Source organism: Salvelinus namaycush, chromosome 39, assembly GCF_016432855.1.
Source record: "Salvelinus namaycush isolate Seneca chromosome 39, SaNama_1.0, whole genome shotgun sequence".
Taxonomy (NCBI): Eukaryota; Metazoa; Chordata; class Actinopteri; order Salmoniformes; family Salmonidae; genus Salvelinus; species Salvelinus namaycush.
This window is the reverse complement of record NC_052345.1, coordinates 18,207,687-18,221,875: the sequence shown is the minus strand read 5'-3', so window position 1 is coordinate 18,221,875 and position 14,189 is coordinate 18,207,687. Positions and strand designations below refer to the sequence as shown.

The following is a 14,189-nucleotide window of genomic DNA, read 5'->3' as shown; positions in this document are numbered from 1 at the left end:
AGGAGAAGTAGAGCGTGAGCAGGAACTAATCACTCCATTTAAGTGTTTGGGGCAGATTTACGCAAATCTCTTTTTTCTCCCTCAAATTCCAGGGAAGACTCATTTGTATATAGCTAGGACTTTCTCACTATTGAGTATCTTGGTAGTGGATAGTGGATATAATTTGTCTCTGGAGAGTCTCACAAAAGGGTATCATATAAATGGTAGGCCTATGTCTATAGTAGAAGATCATGTTTTAGTAAGTGTTAGCATATTTTCAGTCCCTCAAATTCCAAGCAAGACTCATTTGTATCTAGGCCTTCCCACTATTAAGCATCTTTGGTAGTGGATAGTGTAGTGTATGCCATTTTTCTCATGCTGGAGGATGCACAATAACAATATGTCATATAAATAGTAGACCTCTTTCTATATATAGTATAAGACCATGTTTCAGCGTCAGCATATTTTTTGTCCCTGTTGCAGCAAGAGTAAAAGTAGCCACAGTTTGGGAGGGGTTGGATTTCAGTGAAGTGCATTTCAGCAGATATTTTATTAGTAGTGATGAGTTCCACATCTATACCACATTATGCTTCCCTGTATAACCTCAATTCATATTCTATTCTTCCAAAATAAAGAAAAATCCTCAAGTATCCTCAAACATTCTATTCGACACAACAGTTGATTTTGGTCAAACCTATTGTGATTCAAACCTGAGAGACTATAGGTCTTAGGCAAGTTTATAATGTATTATTCCAAGATATTTAAAGACAAGAACAAGACGCTAGAGCAATGTGCTTATTCATTTAGTGGACCTTCAAAGCCCACCTGGCCTGTTCTCGTCGGGGTTCGGACGTGACAACAACGTCCGTCATGCAGAGTAACCTTTTGGCCTCAGCAGCCTGCTTCCTTCAGCCACACCTCATACAGCAGCTGAGAAGCCAAAGAGCGAGAGATAGCGACCCTTCTCTGTTCTTACCCACACCACCAACACTGAGGACGCATCACAAATGGCACCACATTCCATATAATATATGGCACTTTTGACCAGAGCCCTATGAGACCTAGTCAAAACAAGTGCCCCATATAGGGGGTAGGGTGCCATTTGGGACACAATCTGTGTCTGCATAAGCCCTTTCCACCACAGTCGGCGAGTCAAACGAAGTAATTAGTCAGTAAATACAGAGCTACCCAGGCGAAGCAGGGAAGGGGGCAGCCGCAAGGCAGGAAATCTACTGTGTAATTTTTCCCATCACTGTACTGTACCAAGCTGTACCCTCCTACTAACTGTCCGGGTTACTAACTGGGGTTTTGGTAGCACTTTACATTGAGTTGCACTCATACCTGTGTAGTAGCCCTGTAATTACTACTCTTATAGGCTACCTGTAGCAAGGAAATCTGTAATTACACTCTAGTTACGTAAGTGTTACAAAGCTCTTTACCACATAATATCAATTGTGTGACAGGACCTCAAAGCATTGAAATGGTTCCTTTCTGTTTTCATACAGCAAACTGAGAGAAACTGGTCCTGTAAGTTCTTTTTATTTTCAAACGCAAAGAGATTCGTGGGGTTAGGAGATAAAAGTCTATGAAAAAAGACTCACACACATAGTGTGAATTAGACAAGTCGAGTCCTTTTTTGAAAAACAGCAGAGTACGGCAAAGCAATACCAGAGAACTTGCAATAGTTATCGTTACTTGTCCGTAGAGAGTTTGTGGTAAAACTGTAAACAGGACACTATTGCCTCACCTTATTGTAATTTTCCACAATTACAACAATTTCATTATATAAAAAAAAAAGAATAGTTTCTAGGGTGTTTGTTGTTTTAAAAAGACCCCCCAGTAAATACAGACATCAGCTTCTTCTCTTGGTACAAGTCCACTGCCAAGACAAGAGTATCTTCACCCTCTATAACTGTCCATGCAATGCAGCAGAGGGGGGAAAAGTGAAGGACTAAGTGTTTGTTTGTATTGGTTGAATGAACAGAGTATTGAAGTATCCACTGGAGAGCTCCAGTAATTGTAGCCAGAAGGGAAGTCCTCACAACGTCAGAAGTCCTCACAACGTCAGAAGTCCTCACAACGTCAGAAGTCCTCACAACGTCAGAAGTCCTCACAAGGCATGAGGGGGTTTCCAAGGCCTCTCATAGTCAGGGTGGTGGTTCAGCAACAGTGGCTACTCAGACTGGACCACTTGAAGGAAATGGGGGGAGTTGGAAAAGGGGGGGGGGGGGGGGGGGGGGGGGCACCAGCCCTACTGACAAACAGTCAGGTGATGGTGGTAAGTTTGGGCTGGGCACCAGCGCAATCGATGTCGCTGGGTCACGGAAGAGTCACGGAGGGAGGGGCAACACTGAGAGATCATGCCCCAGTGGTGGGGCTGGTTGGTGTGAGGGTAGGGTAGGGTAGGGGCACCAGTGGAGGTCAGAGCGATGCCCATATCCGTGCTGATCCGATCGCCATGGGACACGCCGTCCTCGGGAATACCTGGCAGTTCTGCTGGGAAAACAAACAATGAGTAAAATTGAAAACAACACCAGTGTGTACAAGTTACTTTAGCAAAAAAAAACTGTGTAGTGTTACTTCAACTCTATAACACTGTGTAGTGTTACTTTAACTCCCACAGAGACATGTACTATACATAAAGAATAGGTAATGTGAAGCAGTTGTGTTGTGTGCAGTGAAGCGGCACTACAATGGGGTGACATGTCGGGACAAATGGATTACACCTATCCCACTAACTCTTAGATCAGTGTTCATGAAGGAAAGGGGAGGAGGAGGGAGGAAAAAGAGGCCATTGGTCGAGCAATTTAGAGCCGGCTAGAGTGCAGCACTCTGCGGCTGAGCAAGAGAGCAGCGTGGCTGACCCATTCTGTTTCACTGACACCAGGGGACCCAATCAACAGGCGCTACTTCCCGATGGAGAGCAGAGGCTAAATGCCCCCGAAGCCTTATTTTCTCTTTCTTCTCTTTCCTTTTCTTTCTTTCTCCTGAGTTCCTTTACCGGTCCTCCCCGCAAAAGATTGCAACCCTGACCCCTCGGATGGATGTTAGCAAACCTCGGCCGAATAATTGGCGGAGAGGCTCCTTTAAACAATGGCCTCCAGCGGTGTTAGGGCGACGCACAGGGGTCAGTGAGGAAGTTCACCAAAGGATGCCTGAGGGGGTTTCTGGGTAGAGAGAAACATTTTGCACGGGGGGGAAATAATCCTGTACGCTCGTTAATTTGTGGGCTCGTAATCGCCTATTGTCTGGGAAGGGAAAATGACGATTTTGCCCAGCCTTGGCTAATTTTGCGGAATAAGAAGAAAAGAAAGAAGGGGGCCAAACGACCAGGGAACAGTCCTTTCTGCAGTGCAGAAGGGTCCGGGGGCTTCTGCATGGCTTGCTTCGGATCCGAACTGACAGGTGCATTGTTTCCCAAGGACCCATAAGCTCGATAATCGCAAGGGGAAGAAACCGTAATGCTCCTTCTGAGGAGTCTTTAATTGACTTTGGTTCGAAGTAATGTCGCCGAGTGACCGTATTAGAAAAACCCGCCGAGTCTCGAGTCTCTCTCCAGTCTCGGCCGTAAGCGGCTCGCTTAATCTTCCCCATTCGCCGGGCTTAATGCAAATATCTTATGAAGGAACTGGAGCCCTTAATCAAATAAGAGGGGGGAAACCATTTCATGTCCCTCGTTAATGATAAATTCATTCAATGGGACGTAAAAGAATATTGCTCATCTCTTATGATTAATTGACCCTGCAATCTTTGAGAACTTTACCTTAATTAGCCACTCGATAAGGCCGAAATGTAACTGTGAGGGAGCTGGATGCCACCATCACTCAATAGACGGCAGAGGAAGATTGACTCTTGGTCTATGTCCGTCTTACTTCTGTTCCCATAGGATTTCGGATGCCACCTCCTACCCCATTAACAATTTTCACGTGACAAAGTCGTTAGCACTATGGTTTTACTATGATTTCTCATCGAGCATTCCCTTTGGTTGTTTCTAAACAAACATCAAATATGCACATCTGAGAAGTAGACTACGCTCTCTTTTTTTCGATGGTTGACCCTTTGACAGTGGACAGCCATAACAAGTCCTTTCCCACAGTGCGTGTGAGAAGCGGGAGCAATGAAAGGTCGTTATTGCTGTCCACATGACCAGTCAAATAAATCAATTGGTCACGCCACTGGCGTATACATATTTAATTTAGACAAAGTCAATTAGCTTTTGCCAGCTTTTTCATCCTGCTGCAATGTGGCAGTAGCTTAATGCTGCATTTATGTACAGTAGACTTTTTCCTCCGTGTGTCCGTGCTAGCATACCACTTAGTATGCATGCCTTATACATTCTTCATGATACTGTGAGCTCGAAAAGTATTGGGACAGTGACACATTTTTGTTGTTGTTTTGGCTCTCTACTCCAGCACATTGGATTTGAAATGATACAATGAATACGGGGTTAGCTTTAATTCGAGGGTATTTTCATCCATATCGGGTGAGCCGTTTAGAAGTTCAAAAGTATTGGGACAAATTCACTTATATGTGTATTAAAGTAGTCAAAAGTTTAGTATTTCGTCCCATATTCCTAGTACGCGATGATTACATCAAGCTTGTGACTTTGTTTTGATTGTGTTTAAGATTATTTTGTGCCCGATAGAAATGAATGGTAAATCATGGATTGATATTTTGGAGTCCCTTTTATTGTAAATACGAATAGAATATGTTTCTAAACACGTCTACATTAATGTGGATGCTTGATACTTACAGTGCGTCCCTTTAGGCTCTGTGCTTAAGTCCGCAAGGGGTCACATGTAGTGCCACTGTCCCTCCACGCCCATACCCATGCCCATCCCACCCATGGGCCCTACGGGGAGAGAAGAGGGACACATTAGAGAGTTGTGAGGATGGGGGAAGAGAAGGGGGACAGAGATAAAGAGGACAAAGACTTATTATTTGGGTCAGTGAGGTGAGGCAATGCAAATATTGCAATGTGACCGGTCACACCTGGTCAAGACTGTAGGGGGAGAGGGAGGGCAGGGGAGATAGGGTGAGTAAATTATACTGTGACAGGGGAGGGGTGAATGGGAACCAGTCAGGTCCATGGCGTGTGTTTGAGGGACTCAAAAGTTAGTGTGTGTTTGTGTGTGTGTTTGTGTGTGTGTGCGTGCATGCGTGCATATGTGCATGTGTGTGTGCGTGTGTGTATGTGTGTGTCTGAGACGTAGGAGTTAAGAGATAGGAGTCTTTACCAGGTGGTCTGATTCCCATGTGTGTCTGGCCATCCATAACGAACCCTCCCATTGGTTGACCATCTGGGGTGTAGGGCCCTCCTCCAGTCACTGGCGAAAAAAACACAGGCCGAGACAGAAGGAAATGCTAATTAGAATATTGCATAAGTTTTAATTACCGGTGCGCCCCCAGAAAACGTTCCCTCTCATGGATTGGTCTGTCCTCATTATTCTCTCACTATTATCCTCTAATTACAAGATTATTTGGGAGGTAATTTTCTTCATCAACAGGCTTAATTACTAACAAATGACTTCGTATGTATTGGTAAGAGTTCATATCAAGTTGTCCTTATGGCTTATGCTGTGAAAGAGCAACTTAGTAAATAGATTTACTATTAGTAAATAGATTACTGTTCTGGCAACTTGAACGTAATTACCTCGATATACACAGCAGCACTGTAAACGGGAGATAAGTAACTTATAACAACACTTTGACTCATTAAACACGCCTTTAAGCGAACCGATTAACCATGATTATAGTACGTAATTAAGGAACTACTTTTCCACCAGGTTACTATTTAATCCATCCACAATCGCTTATGGAACAATTAGTGGTAGAGGAAGGGGCTGTGATTCGGCTTTCTGTCTCCCTCATATCATAAAGTGTAGGCAGCCTCAGGTAGAGAAGCTGGTTCTGGTTACATGAGCCGGAGCAACAGTTCAAGCTCCTCGGTCCGTCTTTGAACTTTACAGAGTTCCCCTAATGCAACCCTAACCCCTAACCCTCATCACAGGTCATAAATTTTACAGCAGCTCCAAAACAAGGCATGTGCCAGGGGACTGCTCTGTCTTTAGCAGAGAGGGAGAGAGAGGAAGAGAGAGAGAGAGGGGGAAAGAGAGAGAGACTAATGAAGTAAACCAAAGTCCCACTCAACAACTTTTTACAGTAGACAAAATGTGTTTTTCTATCAAAAAGTTTTAATTCTGAAATTAAATTTTAATTTGTTAAAAAGCAAAGGAAAACAACTGGTCATATTTTAGCTTCAGTTTCACTTTTGCTCCTTGTTTGTTTTAAATCCAAGGTTAAACTTTCAATGGACTGGCTAGTCAAAGTGATTAGCGTCTTTGTCTGGGCTAATCCTCTGGGTTTTAGTGGCCCTTCACTCCCGTAGTTAAGCCCGTGCGTCCGTTCAGTTAAACACATCGAAGACCAGAAGGGGCAAGACTGGAGATAGTAGCAGGAGAAGTTCACAACAGATTAATTTATGTTTTAATTCATGTAAAAATGTTGAGATGTTTTAATATGTATTTTTATCTATGTTGACCTGCTTACTTGACGAGTTCATATTCCTGCGTTGACTTGAACTGAAACAACTTTACCACATGAATTGAAACAACTTTACCACATGAATTGAAACCACTCAAATTTGACGGGAGACTTGCCTGCTCTATTGGACTGGTCGATCATGGGCTGTACAATTCTTCGTCTCGCGTTGATGAACCTGAAAGAGAGGGAATGAGGGAGGGAGGGAATGGGGGAGGGCAGTGGAGGAGAGAGAAGACAGCAACACGTTATAAATGAGGCCTGGCGAGCAGCATATGATTTCAATGTACTGTTTTGGGACCACAGAGGAAAAGCATTCATTCGACTTTGGCGTTACGAGAAGAAAAAAAATGCTCGCTGTCAGCGATGGTTGCCTGACGTTGTCCAGGCATCTGGTCTACACTTCACTAAAAGAACGTGGAAACCTCAACTTCCTCTCAAACTGTGGCTTTCAAAGAGAAAAATGGCTTCTTGGACAGTAACTGTGATTCTTATCAAACCAAACACCTAGAATATCTATGAGTTCATAGAAAATGGCCGCTGCTGGTGGAAGCATACACTTCTTTGATATCTACCAATACAGTAGACACTTGATATACTGTCTCTGAAAATGTTGGTCCTTTAAGTCCAAAACATTTCATGTCACAGCAAAATTCTATTTAGCTTTTCATTACATAAAATACACCAAGCACTGATTAAGTAAAGTCCTCAAATACTAGTATAGATTTTTAGTGTACCATCCCCTTAGCACACATCCAAACAAAGCTCATACAACTAAATCTCTCTGCTGTGGGATACCTTAGGTGCATTACGGAATAGCAATGTTTGCAGAGAGTTGTCCTACATTCATACACGTCCCCTCTAAGTATAATTGTGCTCTTGAAAGCCATCATTCTGGTATGCATGATCCCTGACCTTTGACCCTGGCGGCCCCGTGACCCAGCGCCCTCGGCAGAGGAGCACTCTGGTCTTGCTCAGCCTAAAGCCTTGTGAACCCGCCCCGTGACCCCTGCCGACCCAGGGAGTGAAAGCTCAGTGGTTCCAACTTGATTTATGTCCCCCTGCCTTTTTACCCCTGGCGGGATGGTTCCATTTCATCTTTTTCTTCGGAAAAAAAGAGAGAAGAGAAAAGGGGAGGAACGGGTTTCCTTTTCAGGGAAACAAAAGCCACAACACTCCTTTCAGCAGGGCCCGAAAAAAGGCAGGGGGCGGCAGGGGGGGCGGAGGAGTGGGAGGAGGAGTGGGGGGGGGGGTGAAGATGAGGGGGAGAAGAAGATACTAAGAGAGAAGTGAGGAGAAGAGGCCCAAACTGAACTAGAAAACCGAGTCATATGATGAAGCCTTTCTAGAGCTGCATGCTTTTTCAGTGTAATAACATACTGTATATCTATCAGACAATAAATTATGGCTATTAGGTGATGTTTTGGGTGATTGAACCATAAAAATAAAGGGGAACCAATCACTTTCATATCAACAAAGCCTTGACAAATGAGGCGCAAAGTCCCTTAGGCCAGAGTGCTTCCACAAAAAACCACAAGAAGGACATTTCCTTGATGATACTGTGACGAATCATGGTGGGGAGCACAGGGGTGGTATGTAGTGTTAGGGGTCTCAAAGGAGAGAGAGATAGAGGGAGAGAAAGGGGTGCAGAGGCCGTGGGGCGCACTGTTTGTGTGAGAGCCCGGGCACCACCACACACCCCCTAGCTCCGCCTTTTAAGCAGCCAATGAAAGGGGGAATAGAGCGCCATGTGGCGCGGCCAAGGCTGCGTCCTCTGTTAGGGAGTTAAAAGTTTCACCCCTCCGCGAACCCTTCACACCATGGGACTGCGTTTATGGCCCTGCTTCAGCCCTCCGCTTCCCACCGCACAATAAGTGCGACCATCCACCCCTCTCTGGCTCCCACTCCCACAATAGAGGCCTATTCTTCTGACTAGACGTGTTGTAAAAACCCTCCACTTTTGAAAAGCGTTGTTTTTCTGAAGAAAAACATTAGTTTACGACGGCTTTGTGTGATATGAACTTGTACGCTTAGCATGTAGTGAAGTAAGCACTTCTAGATGCAGCCAGGGTATCCACAATAGGGTTAGGGTCCATTCCATTTCAATTCAATCATCTCAGGAACTATTGCATTGAAAAGCCTTCACTTTACTTTCACTCCCTGAATTGAACTGGAATTGACCCCAACCCTGATCCACAACTTTATAAATACTACCTCACCACCAACCACCATCAAATGTACATATAAAAACACAGCTCGAAAAGCATTTTCTGTTTAAAGTAACGCCCTCAAGAAAGAGCAACCCCAACAACTGAAGTATCCTCCTTTAGCTAATTTGATGCGGCGGCATCTGTTCTCGTCCACTGCAGGCTGCAGAGCTGGAGCCTCAGCACGGTGAAACGCCTCTCCTGTGAGGATTAAAATAAACGACCGCTCCCCTCCAGTCTGGGCTCCCCTGGTCGTAAAATGGCCCCTAAACCCACCTCCCCGGGTGTCATTCTCAGGTCAGCTTCCCCCTAACCCCCCTCCCCTCCCCCTCGGTCCCCCCCAACTCCCCCCTTGCACGCCCGCCCTTGGGTGTGTTTGAATAAACCAGTCCAGCTGTTTGCCGTGAAAACGTCATTGACATCACCCCCCCCTTCTCACCTGTTCCAATCAGCATATGGCCCTGTTATGAGGTAGGGGGGACTTAAATGCTTCGGCAACCAATTCGGCAACCTCTCCACAACCTCTCCGCAACCTATCCTACTGCACTTAGTATGTGACTGACAAACGAGCCCGTGCATGTACATTATATTCAAGGCACTAACAGCAATGTCAATTGAACGATGACTATGCAATGCATGTGTATGTCGAGGAAATAGACTGTGCTGCTGCTTCATTTAAATCAGTGGTGTAAAGTACTTAAGTAAAAGTACTTTAAAGTACTACTTAAGTAGTTTTTTGTGGTATCTGTACTTTACTTTTCTATTTCTATTTTTGACAACTTTTACCTTTACTTCACTACATTCCTAAAGAAAATAATGTACTTTTTACTCATACATTATTTTCCCTGACACCCAAAACTACTTTGAAAACTTAGCAGCACAGGAAAATGCTCCAATTCACACACTTACCAAGAGAACATCCATGGTCGTCCCTACTGCCGCTGATCTGGCGGACTCACTAAACACCCATAAATTGTGTTGGAGTGTGCCCCTGTCTATCCATAATATTAAAAAACAAGAAAATGGTGTCGCCTGCTTTGGTTAATACAGTAAATGGAATTTGAAATGTTTTATACTTTTACTTTTGATACTTAAGTATATTTTTTTACCAAATACTTTTACACTTTTACACAAGTAGTATTTCACTGGGTGACTTCCACTTTTACTTGAGTCATTTTCTATTAAGGTATCTTGACTTTAACTCAAGTATGACAATGTAGTACTTTTTCCACCACATAAATTCCAGAGAGGACATAGAAAAAATGGGAGAAAAAACGTCAGCGCCAGCCGCTGAGTTGAGAGGCCAAACGGCTCTGAATTCCTACACACACGCTCGAATATCTGTAACGTTCCACCGCAGCCGGCGATTCCAAGAACTGTACGTGTGTGTGTGTGTGTGTGTGTGTGTGTGTGTGTGCGTGCGTGCGTGCGTGCGTGCGTGCGTGTGCGTGTGCGTGCGTGCGCATGTGTGCCAGCGTGCTTGTACACATACATACGTGCATACGCACAACCATGCATGTCTCTCTGTGTGTGTGTGTGTGTGTGTGTGTTTGTGTGTGTGTGTGTGTGTGTGTGTGTGTGTGTGTGTGTGTGTGTGTGTGTGTGTGTGTGTGTGTGTGTGTGTGTGTGTGTGTGTGTGTGTGTGTGTGTGTGTGTGTGTGTGTGTGTGTGTGTGATTCAAAGGTTGGTGCTTTTAACGAAAAGGACATACGCGGGGGTCGCCTACAACTCCCCACGGCAACATTAGGCTCTGTTGTTGAACAGTGGGAGGCCATTACCTCATCACTAAACCCCCTTACCCCCCTTACTACCCTCTCGCCAAACTCAGAGGAGTGTTTCCATTAACTAAACTGTGAACCCGCCATCTCTCCATACACAGACAGACACACACAGATACTGGTAGAACATAGAAACACACACACACACACACGCACAAGTCCATTTAAAAGCATACATGGGAGAGACACCAACAAGAAGGCCTCATTTGCAGTTTTCTGAAAGCAAAGTTGGCTAAACTTGCAAATTCATTTGTATTTCTCAGCATAATACAAGAGAAAAACCTGGACTCCCTCTGAAAAACAGCTCGCCAGCCAAGTTACCACGGTAACAGACAAATAATAGATGACACAATATTAGCATTGCTGCTACACTAATAGCAGGAGAAGTCATCAATCTCCATCAAATGAAACAATATTTCCCATACCCCACCCCTCACCACCCATCCAGAATGTGCAAACATCCTATCTACCCCTCTATTTATATTCTTCCTCTCGCTCCATTCCCCACCCCACCTCTCTCACACCCCTGATTCCCATGGGGCCTGTGTGGTACTACTACCTGCATGCTAGGTTGAGCAGCTAACCAACGCCCCTGAGAGCCTATCCTGATTGTGTCCCTAATGGCACCTTATTCCCTATATAGTGCACGACTTTTGACCAGAGCCTATGGTCAAAAGTAGTGCATGGGGCACAGGTCAAAAGTAGTGCAGTATAAAGGGAATAGGGTGCCATTTGGAACACACACAATGGTTCACGACCTCACCGTCCTTGAAAGAGGAAAAGTGTGCAGCTGAGTGTGCACTAGCAACAAGCTGGGTTCTCCGCTCTACCTGGCTACAGCATATGTCCTTTCTGTATGAGTTTTGAAACAGAGTGAAACGGGAAGGTACTACTGTGAACTGTCCAATAAACAATGCAGATTTTACTTTCCATTGTAAGACATTTTTCTACGGTGTGCCCGACTGAACAGGACCCAGGCAGGCATAAGTGCTGATTGCAGCTGAGTGTGCAGGAACACGCTGGGTGCTCCTCTCTACCTGGCTTCAGCACCTGGCCTCTCTGTGTGAGCCATTACCTTCCGCCCAATAACCATGGCAGTATGGCACACCGCGGGCCATCTTCACTAGTTTTTGCTAATTATTACTGCACTATTCAGGGAAGAGCGAGTTTGAGATTTCAGATCTTTGTGGCGCATGTATTTGTATTTGTATTTATTATGGATCCCCTCCTCCTGGGTTACAGCAAAATTAAGGCAGTTATATACAATTAAAAACATGACATTACATTTCACTACAGATTTCAGAACACATTAAGTGTGTGCCCTCAGGCCACTACTCTACTACCACATATCTACAACACAAAATCCATGTGTAAGTGTGTGTATAGTGCGTATGTTGTCATGTGTGTGTATGCGTGTGTCTGTGCCTGTGTGTGTGTCTCTTCACAGGCCCCGCTGTAACATAAGGTGTATTTTTATTAGTTTTTTTAATCAGATTTTACTGCTTGCACGAGTTACTTGACGTGGAATAGAGTTCCATGTAGTCATGGCTCTATTTAGTACTGTGCGCCTCCCATAGTCTGTTCTGGACTTGGGGACTGTGAATAGACCTCTGGTGGTATGTCTTGTGGAGTATGCATGGGTGTCTGAGCTTTGTGCTAGTAGTTTAAAAAGACAGCTCGGTGCATTCAACATGTCAATACTTCTCACAAATACAAGTAGTGATGAAGTCGATCTCTCCTCTACTTTGGGCCATGCATATTATAAATGTTAGCTCTCTGTGTACATTTAAGGGCCAGCCGTGTTGCCCTGTTCTGGGCCAATTTTAAGTCCCTCTTTGTGGCTCCTGACCACACTACTGAACAGCAGTCCGGGTGCGACAAAACTAGGGCCTGTCGGACCTGCCTTGATAGTGTTGTTAAGAAGATAGAGCAGCAATTTATTATGGACAGACGTCTCCCCATCTTAGCTACTGTTGCATCAATGTGTTTTGACCATAACAGTTTACAATCCACGGTTACTCCAAGCAGTTTAGTCTCCTCAACTTGCTCAATTTCCACATGATTCATTACAAGATTTAGTTGAGGTTTAGGGTTTAGGGAATGATTTGTCCCAAATACAATGCTTTTAGTTTTTTAAATATTTAGGACTAACTTATATATTTCTTGCCACACATTCTAAAACTGACTGCAGTTATCTGTTAAGTGTTGCAGTCATTTCAGTAGCTGACATGTATAGTGTTAAGTCATCAGTGTCACGATCGTCTTCGTGAGAGAGAGTGGACCAAGGCGCAGCGTGTGCAAAATACATCTCTTTTATTTAGAAGAGGGAAAAACACGCAACGAACACTATTACAAAACGAAACAAACGATCGTGAAGCTAAAGACGTAAGTGCAAACACAAGCTACAAACGTACAACATAGACAACTACCCACAAAAGCCTACTGCCTATGGCTGCCTTAAATATGGCTCCCAATCAGAGACAATGAATGACAGCTGTCTCTGATTGAGAACCAATCTAGGCAGCCATAGACATAACTAGACAACTATACTCTACTCTGCCCCATACACATACAACACCCCTAGACACTACAAAACACATACATTCCCCATGTCACACCCTGACCTAACTAAAAAACATAAAGAAAACAAAGAATACTAAGGCCAGGGCGTGACAGTACCCCCCCCCCCCCCAAAGGTGCAGACTCACAACCTGCAATAGACCGCACAACCTGAAATAGAAAGGGGAGGGTACGGGGTGGGCCCCATCATGGCGGCGGCTCGGGTGCGGGACGTGGCCCCCACTCCACCATTGTCAATACCCGCTTTGGTAACCTCCTCCAAATGGCCACCCTCCAAATTAACCCCACCGGACTAAGGGGCAGCACCGGACTGAGGGGCAGCACCGGAATGAGGGGCAGCTCCGGACTGAGGGGCAGCTCCGGACTGAGGGGCAGCACCGGACTGGCTGGCGGATCCTGGCTGGCTGGCGGATCCTGGCTGGCTGGCGGATCCTGGCTGGCTGGCGGATCCTGGCTGGCTGGCTCTGGCGGATCCTGGCTGGCTGGCTCTGGCGGATCCTGGCTGGCTGGCTCTGGCGGATCCTGGCTGGCTGGCTCTGGCGGATCCTGGCTGGCTGGCTCTGGCGGATCCTGGCTGGATGATGGCTCAATGCTGGATGACGGCTCTGGCTGGTCATGGCTGGATGACGGCTCTGGCTGGTCATGGCTCGCTGACGGCTCTGGCTGGTCATGGCTCGCTGACGGCTCTGGCTGGTCATGGCTCGCTGACGGCTCTGGCTGGTCATGGCTCGCTGACGGCTCTGGCTGATCCTGTCTGGCGGAAGGCTCTGGCTGATCCTGTCTGGCGGAAGGCTCTGGCTGATCCTGTCTGGCGGAAGGCTCTGGCTGATCCTGTCTGGCGGAAGGCTCTGGCTGATCCTGTCTGGCGGAAGGCTCTGGCTGATCCTGTCTGGCAGAAGGCTCTGGCTGATCCTGTCTGGCAGAAGGCTCTGGCTGATCCTGTCTGGCGGAAGGCTTTGGCGGCTCCTGTCTGGCGGACGGCTCTGAAGGCTCATGGCAGACGGGCGGCTTTTCAGGCTCATGGCAGACGGGCGGCTTTGAAGGCTCAGTACAGACGGGCAGTTCATGCGGCGCTTGGCAGACGGACAGTTCAGACGGCATTGGG

At 45.9% G+C, this 14,189-nt stretch overlaps 1 protein-coding gene across 1 annotated transcript in view; it reads right to left on the bottom strand.

Annotated features, from left to right (window-relative positions):
* Positions 1–1,502: 1,502 nt before the first annotated feature.
* Positions 1,503–14,189, bottom strand: part of LOC120033014 (homeobox protein Meis1) — a 36,617-nt gene continuing 23,930 nt past the window's right edge. The window contains exons 10-13 of the mRNA XM_038979302.1: positions 6,639–6,697; positions 5,217–5,306; positions 4,733–4,831; positions 1,503–2,475 (exon numbers count right to left, since the gene is read on the bottom strand). Of these exons, the coding sequence (XP_038835230.1) occupies positions 4,773–4,831; positions 5,217–5,306; positions 6,639–6,697 (208 nt within the window). The 3' untranslated portion in view covers positions 1,503–2,475; positions 4,733–4,772. The remainder of the gene's footprint in view (positions 2,476–4,732; positions 4,832–5,216; positions 5,307–6,638; positions 6,698–14,189) is intronic.